The 9,506-nt window shown below is 49.5% G+C and overlaps 1 protein-coding gene across 1 annotated transcript; it reads right to left on the bottom strand.

The window, feature by feature from the left end:
* Positions 1–4,899: 4,899 nt before the first annotated feature.
* Positions 4,900–9,150, bottom strand: LOC118976139 (ubiquitin carboxyl-terminal hydrolase 17-like protein 6; the record flags this gene model as incomplete). Its single annotated transcript, XM_037030467.1, is given in 5 exon segments — positions 4,900–5,094; positions 5,130–6,182; positions 6,498–6,644; positions 7,623–7,731; positions 9,088–9,150. Coding segments are annotated over 5 exon segments (1,567 nt in total), but the record flags the coding sequence as incomplete, so codon positions are not given.
* Between the last annotated feature and the right edge of the window lie 356 nt (positions 9,151–9,506).

Genomic DNA, 9,506 nt, shown 5'->3' with positions numbered 1-9,506 from the left:
TTCTTGATTTACTTATTATTTTCTAAGAGCATGGTGTTGAGACAGTGTATATCGGAAGAAATCTATTTTTAAATCCTCCCCAAAGAATACTTTTTCATTGCTGCTAGAGAGACAGAGAAAAGGAGAGAGAGAAACATCGGTTGGCTGACTCCTGGATGCACCCCATCTGGGGATGGAACCTGAAGGCTTTCCCTTGGAGGACCATGCTCTGAACAACTGAGCCACACTGGCCAGGGCCACAGTGCTGAATTACTAATGGCAGTGATTCAGAAAGGGAGGCGAGTGAGAATGACTCTGACGGTGGTGCTAGTAAGTGTATTACCTGTCAAACATTGCAGACACACAGATAGATGAATCCCAGTCTCTATTCTAACAGACTCCATTATGTCTCACGCAGTTGTGTAGAAATGTCTTCTATACTGTGTGCACACATCATTTTCCTCAGCAACGCCATCGGGCTCATAAAGGACAGAAGAACCAGCATCAGTTGCCCCCTCATCAGTATTTCTACTACTCTGCTTCTCACTGTGCATTAGCTCAGGGGTCGTTTTTAGTAGCCTCTGCTCACGAATAGTGTCCAGGGTCCAGGAGCCCAGGAGTTCTGCTTCCTTAGAGACTGCCTGAACCCTGGAAGCCGCAGCTCTGCCCTGAACTCTTGGTCCCGGCACCTGGGACTGGCCTCTGGAGTTCCTCTTGCTCCCTCCTGAAGCACATATCCAGCCCTGCTGGCAGGAAGCCCAGTGGAGACTGTCCTTAGGGTGGCTGAGTCTATAGAAAACCGTCCAAGTGCCCCAAACATTTCTGATTCCCCGTGGATGCCTGGGAATGGCTCCTGCTGCCCTGGAAGGGCTAGAGAAGTGTTACCTGCTGCCTAAGCACTCCCTAAGCTTTCTGCCATAGCCCAAAGCCCCGGGACTACTGTAGCCACAGGAGCACTTCTCCCGGAAGGAAATGGGGCCATGAGCTATGTCACAATAGCTAGCAGGATGAGGATCCATCTCTCCCTCTTTGTCGCAGCCCCCAGAGTACTTCCATGATGGCCTCCAAAGTGATTGTGTCTAGCTTACGTTGTCCCTCTCTGAAGGGTAGAGCCTGGCATGGACATTGACCATGCTATGGAAGCAGAGAGGAACCTGAGGCAGCGTTTGCTATCAGAGACAAGCTTTGACTCCTGCAGCTCCAATTCCAGAGGTCATCGCTTGCTCATCCTTAGCCACAGGGGGTAGAGTTACAATTCCTGACACCAGGAAAAGTGGTCCACAACAGTTACCCAGGTGCCTGGTCCTCAAAAAGCCCAGGTGCTTTTGTCCTGGACACTTCCCTCTCCCAATATCTCCCTTCAGGTCAGGCCCAGGCCCCCTTGTGAACCCAGAACCCCCTTCCTTTTCTTCCCTTTCATTCCCAAACCGTCCCTATTCTCTTAATCTCATCTGACCATGTCAAACCACCAGGATCCTGCCTTAGAACCCTGACTTCCTGCTTCACTTTACCTTCAGAAACGTGGGTCCCATCTGTGGGTCCCTGCACATTTCCTTCCTCTCAGTCAAGAACATCCCCTCAAGGTGCACGGACAGACATCAGTGCCTCTCCCTCCACACACATCCTTCTCAGTAATCCTTCAGAAACCTCAGCGCCCCTCCCAGGACCCCTCAATCTCCACCCCCCCCACTCTAGACAGCAGTCCCAGACCTGTAGGACTTGAGAACGTGCCCAAGTCCTGCCTTCTCCTCCACCCTGACCTGCGACTGAGGGCTCTCTGAGGGCTCCAGAAGAGGGTCCCGGACAGTAATTCAACAGAGAGAGAATAGACCCATTTTAGGATGGCTTCCTTTAGAAAACGTCATCCTATAAGAAGTCATTGCTTCATTCTATTCATTATGGATTACACAATTTATGAGACTCAAAATCCAATACCCAGTGGCACTGTGTCTCCGTCTGAAATGGGTGAGGAAGAAGGGGAGGCAGCTAAAGCTACATGTATAACCCAACTTCAAAAAATAAATGTACTTTACACAGTAGGGGGATGGGTGGGAAGGTGAAACTTACCCACCACAATTAATGGGTGAGTTTCAAAAATGCCAATCCCTGTATTATACACTCATACAAGTAGTATAAATTTGTACACCAATATTCTTAGGTAACATACACTATAACATGAAAAATAATTACAGACAACACTCTCTACAAACAACAATAAACTAGTTCACCATGGCCCGTTAGGAAAGCCTTTGGAGAGTGTTTTGGAAACAATGTATGGAACACTCTAATTGAAATGTGGAACATTAAAAAGTTGGTAGTTACATGTATTCAGATTAGGAAAAATTCTCACAGGAAACGTTATTGATAACATTCCAAATTCCAACAGAGTCCATGGGTAACACAGAGGAGCCAAAGGAACAATTAATAAGTAAATTAGACTACACGCGTGTGCAGCTCTGTATAATTCCCACAGTAAAAGGGACTTCCCATTCAGAGAGGACCCGGTTAACCAGGCCTCAGAGGGTGATCCTCAGGGTAGACGGTAACACCTGGTTGTGGCGCAGGGTATCCAGGCAGGAGATAAGTCCCTTGGTAGGACCAGCACTGGCAGACAGCAGCTGGTGGCACGGTGGCCAGAAGGAACCCCATGCAGCTGTAGAAAATCCCAGCTGGCTCCATGGGGCCACGTTAGAATTCTGCAGGGCGGGGCCACCATTCCAAGACTGGGACCAGAATTACCATGGGGGCAGGTAAATCAAAAGGTAAAGATAAAGTAATGGAGGGGGTCACCCGGAGGTCAAATGTATGCAGAGGATGAGATGCAGCCACAGCCCAGGTGCCCACACTATCAAACACTGCAGATGCCCATCTGACAGGTGCCAGTGTGGGCCAGGGGTGGCGAGCTGGTTTGGAGGCCAGACGGACATGGAATGAAGGAGAAAGTGTCTGAACATGGGATATGACGCAATCCTAGGACAGGACCTTAGGAGTCACCTCACTCAGTCATTGTCATTGACTTAGGGGGATTTAAATTCAATTTCCAACTGTGCATTTAGTTTAACTGAAACATCCCTATTGAAATTGTCTATCTCTGTGGTCATGGTCAGTATTTTGGGTCCTTGTCACTCTTTATGATAACTTTCCTTAGGAAGGACTTCAGTAGTTTTGGCTACTAAACATTGAGTAGACCTATTCTGGGAGAGGGCTGGCTGTTCTTCCCATGAAGAGACAAGTTGTCCTCACAGGCAGACAGATGCGCCAGTGAGTCCTGGCTGCCTCTGTGCTGCCCACCCACCTTGAAAAGAGGAGCCTGCTGCCTGGGGCCCTCCATTGCCTCAGTCCTGTAGTGGTCCTCTAACTCTGGCCCAATTGCTGTCCACTCTTTTCTCTCAGCCTCTTCACCCCAGGGCCCTGGTATCTTCTGCACTGGTTTGCCCCTCATTGGATCTACACTCTCCTCACAGCTCAAGGCTAGATTCCATCTGCCCTGAAAGACAGGGAGGATGACCTTCTCAGTGGTTACCCAGGTGCCTGATCCCCACCAGGCACAGGTGCCCCTGTCATGCCACCTCCCCTCTCCCCACCCCTTTCATGGTGTCAGGCCCCAGGCCCCCTTGTGAGCCCAGCACCCCCTTCCTTTCTTTCCCTCTCATTGCGAAATCTTCCCTGATTTCTTCCTTTCATCTGCCCCCATCAAACCACCAGACTTCTGTCAGGACCCTGACTTCCTGCCTCAGTTTACCTTCTGAACTTGGGCCCCCCCTGTGGGTCCCTGCACATTCCCTTCTTCTCAGTCAAGAACATCCCCTCAAGTTGCAGGGACAGACGTCAGTGCCTCACTCTCTGCACACGTCCTTCTTCCTAATCCTCCAGTGGCCTCAGTGCCCCTCCCAGGACCCTGCAGTCTCCAACCGCCACCCCAGGGAGCAGTCCTGGACCCATAGGACTTGAAAACCTGCCCAGCTCCTGCCTCCTCCAACACCACGAAAATGATCCCAGGGGGTAGTCCAGCAGAAAGAAAAGAAATCCTTCTAAGATTTCTTCCTTTAGAAAAATGTCATTCCTCAAAACTGACAGAAAATATGGAGTTTAAAATTAGGTGTAGACTACTGTACTCCCAGCATTTAAACCTTTAACCCAGGTCATGCTTCTGTCAGTCACCTGATTGTCCCATTGGCTGAGGAGGGGAGAAATCCTCAGCAACATCAGGAAGAGGTGTGAGGAGGGTGAAGGTCAAAGTGTGACCGGACTTTGCGTATATGTGCATGAACCAGATCTTGAAATGTTCCACTGGAATGTCCACAGCAGTAGATGTGTGAGATCCCGCCGTGATTGGAACACAGGAGATGCACTCCCATCTGCTTTAGCGACATCCCCCAAGTGAAACCACGGTTCCAGCTGCTTCTCCCATGAGTGGGGCAGAAGCTGAAGCTGCCCTCTCTGGCCATTCACGTGGACTTGCAGGCTGTTAACCTGCCTTGTCTGGGCATTCACGTTGCTGTGCCGACTGTCAATCCCCCATGCTAGCAGCTAGAGGAGCACAGGTGCAGAATCCAGCCAGTGCCCACATCCACCCACCCTCAGGCCCCCATGGCACCACACCCAGGACCTGCACAATCCCCTAGAAAAAATGAAAACTGAACTAAACTCCACACCATATATCCATGAACGCACTCTGAGTCAACTATTGGAAAGTACATTCATTTATTCACAAGTGTCCCACTTTGCAAAAATCACATTTGATGTCCCTCCCCCACTGTGGACCCTTCACTGGACCCATGGGAAAGTCCACAGAGCCGGGAATCAGTCCAATGCCCTTGGAGAGGCAGCTGTGCCCATGGGGCCATGGTGATCACTGGATCTCACGCAGAGACTTTGTGCTCTTCTTTCTCGTCTTGTGAGCCCTGGCTTTCCCCCCACCTGGACTATTGGGTGGGTAGTGTTCCTGTCCAGGAGGACACGTGGGAATGCCAAACAGGCCTCTGGGTGGGTGAATCATGACCAAGTTGGCCGGTAAGACACATCCGACTTTCCTGAGGTTGTATTTGGCCTTGGTTCTTAATGGCTCCTGGAGCTGTCTCCACTCCTCCAAGGTGCTGTATTAGACTGAAGTCCCTTGCACAGGACTCTGCAACCCAGACCTGTGACACTGGAGTGACTTTCAGTTCCCTGCTGGGTTGATCCCAGGACTTTACGCTCCTTCCCCGGGCACCTCGGATTCCCACTCACAGACACACTGCCACGGCCTCTCTCCAATTCACCCTCCTGGACATAAAAGAGGACATAGGCACGTTGGCGCAGAGCAGTAGAAGTGGCACAGATGGTCACCTTAGTGTCAGTCATTTTGAACCACTGGCCGCCTGCAGCTTTGACGTAGCAGAAATAATGTCCGTGGTGACAATCCCGCCTTGCGTGGACCAGCACAGCATAGAGCTCGTACACAAGGGGCCCTGTGTTCTGCTCATACAGGTATTCTCGCACATCCAGGCGCTCAGGATAGTGCACCACCTTCTCCGTTTTGCTGCCTGTGAAGGCTGAAAAACGTTTCAACGCCAGGATAAGGACCTTCGAGGCAGCGTGCAAAGTCAAGGTCCTGTAGGCAGGCACCTTCTTCAGGCAAAGGCCACACAGATAGGAATTGTCACCATCCAGCTTTTTGGGTGTGACCAGCAGTTCCGAGGCTTGGGCCACATTCCGAGCCCCCTGGATATCCAGGGCAATGTCCAGGTGTGGGTCCAGGGTGTCAGACACGCTGTGGCAGCAGAGACACTTGATCTGAGACCTCCAATAGCCTCCGAAGATCTGAGGGATCAAGGTGGTGTGTGGAGAGGGCCTGGCCAGCTGCCCCAGCTCGCTCAGACAGGCTTGCTCCATAGCGTCTCTGGTGAACGTGAGGTACTCATGGACATCTTCCTGCTGCAGTCTGTGGAAGCCAGCAAACAGCTCCTCAGAGGGCTCCATTGGGTCTCCAGGAAGCAGGAGGACCCGAGTCACATGAGCTTGCATGGCACACAGGATGCAGGACATGGGCTTGGGACAGGTCCCCGAGTGCTGCCGAGACAGCAGGTAGCAGGCCAGTGGCGGGGTGTGGGTCAGGCACTGCAGGGCAGCATTCATGTAGGATGTGTTCCCCAGGTTCCAAAGCCCAGCCCCAACCCCATAGGGTCCCTCTTCCACTGGGTGGGGAGACACAGCCTCCTTGGCTACGGAAACAATCTTCACCCAGTGTCCCACCTGACAGCTCCCCCTGTAGAACGAAGCTTCTCTGGAAAAGCAGGTCTTTGAATGAAGTGCTCGGGCTGCAACTCAGTCTTAGGGGCAACCCCAAGGTCCGCGGACTAATCTGCTGTCTGTACCTTCAGGGTTGGGGTGTGGGCACTTCTCCGACCTACAAAGATAAAGGGATGCTTTTTATATCTCAGCAACTGCAGGGTCTCATGTGGGGATTATGCGGAATTCAGGAGGACCCTGAAATCCAAATACAGTTATTTTCATCAGGAAAAGAGCGGGAGATTCACCCTCCTGGACATAAAAGAGGACATAGGCACGTTGGCGCAGGGCAGTAGAAGTGGCACAGACGGTCACCTTAGTGTCAGTCATTTTGAACCACTGGCCGCCTGCAGCTTTGACGTAGCAGATATAATGTCCGTGATGACAATCCTGCCCTGCGTGGACCAGCACAGCATAGAGCTCGTACACAAGGGGCCCTGTGTTCTGCTCAGACAGGGAGACACAGAGCTACAGGAGCTGGCCTTGGACATGGGAGGTGGAAACTAGAGTTTCCACTTTCTCTCTCCCTTTGAGAGAGAAGCCATACCATCCCTTTTCCTCCACAGGACTCAGTAGTCCATTTTAATTGCTCTCCTCGCATCCATAAAGCCGTAGACCCCAGGAGCCGGGATACACATCAACCTTCAAAAGAGAAAACATGGCGGTTCCTCCCCCAGCCTGGGAAGAGCTCCAGACAAGTGGCAGAAACAAGGATGCCTGCTAGGTGCTCATGCCCAGGATCAAGTTCAAAGATGGAATTCAGAATACCCAGTTTTCTCCACATGTGAGATGTTAACTCCTCCAGAATGGGTCGAATATTACTTTCAAACCGATCCGAATCAACATAAGTTCCACAAGCATAATCCAAATTATCTTATAATCTTTTTTCCAATTTTTTAATTTAATTATTTTTCAAGTACAGTTTTCTGTCTATTACTCCAATCCTATCCCACCCCCGTGCTTCTCCCTTCCTCCCATTTCCACCCTTCTCATTTGTTGCCCATGCATCCTTTTATCTTATTTTCAATGCTCTGGTCTTAAGCCTCTAAATATGCAAGAACATCATAAATATGTTAAAATACTTGATCAATCATTTATAAATTAAAAATATTCACTGATTTCCCCATTCTGTTCTCAGGGTTGGAGACAGAATAGCCAAAAGATATAAAATTGTGGTCAAGATGACATTCTGGTGTGCTCATGAAAACACAATGTAAAACAAACATCTTCCTTCTGAGCAGTGATGAGGGTCATGAGAGACTCGGTCCAGCAATGGGGCTGGGACAGTGGCAGCTGTTCTGTGTTCCTGCTCCATGTGTGAATCAATGGACACATACACACATATACACACTCACACAGGTTTCGTGACTCACCCAAGGGCACCAGGTGGCTGATGCTCTCCAGAGTCACGTCTCTGAACAGCTTCCTCTGGGACGTGTCCAGCTGGGCCCACTCTTCATGGGTAAAGTCAACAGCTATGTCCTAGAAGGTCACAGGTTCCTAAAAGACCACAAACACTTTGGGTCACACAGATCAGTTGCAGCCAGTGAGCAGAAGAGCTGAGACTGCAGCACTGAGGAAATGAGGGGCAGCCGGGTATGTGGACAGATCAGCCTATGTTCAGGGTTTTACTCACTTAACTGTCAGTGCTGAGCTGGTATCTGCCCTTCTGATACACCCACAGAAACATACACACACCGAGTTCGTGATAATATATTGTAAAGACGCCTCACCTGAACTGTGGTAAAATACAACTTGAGGGTTTTTCAGTAAGCTGGTCATTAAACCACCTGGTCTAATCACCTGAATGTCCAGCCAGGTGATTAGAAAATACTCACTTTAAAGTTTAAAACAAAATCTCTCCTTTCAATGAATTTCAAGTAACCCTATAGATTCATCACAAACCGAACAATGCCCATGATGTGGTCCTTCTAAAACATGACCATTGGTGGAAATGATGTTCCTGCATGAATTTCCAGTTCCTCATATATAATCTGGTTTCAGTACTTGTTATGAGTGTTGAAAGACTCAGTGTACTAAGGTACAAAATATCTCTTGTCTAGCAAAACTCCATTAAACACAAAATACTATTCGATACATCATTAAAATGTCAGAGAACCTTCAAAGTATCTCTAGCACCCCTCAGAAGTGAACAAGTCTGCAGAATGTGATACCAGGAGGTGTGTCTGACTTACAGCTACAGGACTCAGGTGAGCATAACAAACAAGAGGTGGAGGGCTTCAGCAGCACAGGCCAGGGCCCTCTGAGAGGCTGTGCTGAAGGACAGTCCCAGCTGACTGTGCTATGGGACAAGGGCACCCTACTCCACTTTATCTGAGACCTAAACCAGCAGTTATCCCTACTTCCTCTGTGGCTTTATCTTGTCTCCATACTCAAGGATAGAAGAAGCCTTTTGATTGCCTTTGGTCTGTTCAGTTTTTCAAATATTTACGTAGGACCCAACTTTTGCTCTACCTACTACACCCCTTCTCCTTTATATGTAGCACAATTAAGAAAATCCTATTCCCTTCATATATACTGCTTTTTTTTTTTACTAAGAGGTAAAAATGGAATGGGGGCAAGTCAGAAAATGATAACTTCAGTTATACTTAGAAATTTTCAAAAGTGCAAATTCACTCTGGTAATTGGAAGAAATTTAAAACAGGAGAAAATGCACTGATTCCTCCTTACTAACCCTCCCCTGCTCCTCTCCACTGAGTGGTCCTCACTGTGGGTCTCCTAACCCTGATCTCGCATGCACACACGCTCACTCAGTGACCTCCCCACTGGCCTGTCATGCTCTCCTCCTCCTCCATCTCTGCCATTTGCCATCATCACCATCCTCTGAGCATCACAACCAGAGACACGACTGATGTGTTCATGATTGGCCAGTGAGGCCATGACTGGCTGAGAGAAAGAAAACTTCTCTCATCTCTTCTGAGAATAAGCAAGCTTAGTGAAGCCTGGCATAAATTTGTGTGATGTTGGGAAGGAGATCCCTTATTGATGAGTCCCTGACTCATGATGACTGTCCCACAGTTGTGGGAAAACTTATTGGGACGTCAGGCGCCTGAACTCCATGTGCTTGCATTTGGACGTCCCTGCCAGTAGGAAGAACTTGCCTATGTAATGGCCCTGGGGTGACATTACAGCAGAAGGAACTGGCATCCCCTACGCACCAGGGACTTCACGGTCAGTAGGCCAGCTGCCAGGTGTCCTTCTCCGGGTTCTCACTCACACATGGTCCAAGCACTAAG

Source organism: Sturnira hondurensis, unplaced genomic scaffold (assembly GCF_014824575.4).
Source record: "Sturnira hondurensis isolate 20B ecotype Veracruz unplaced genomic scaffold, ASM1482457v3 Scaffold0001690, whole genome shotgun sequence".
NCBI lineage: Eukaryota > Metazoa > Chordata > Mammalia > Chiroptera > Phyllostomidae > Sturnira > Sturnira hondurensis.
This window is presented reverse-complemented; position numbering and strand designations above follow the sequence as displayed.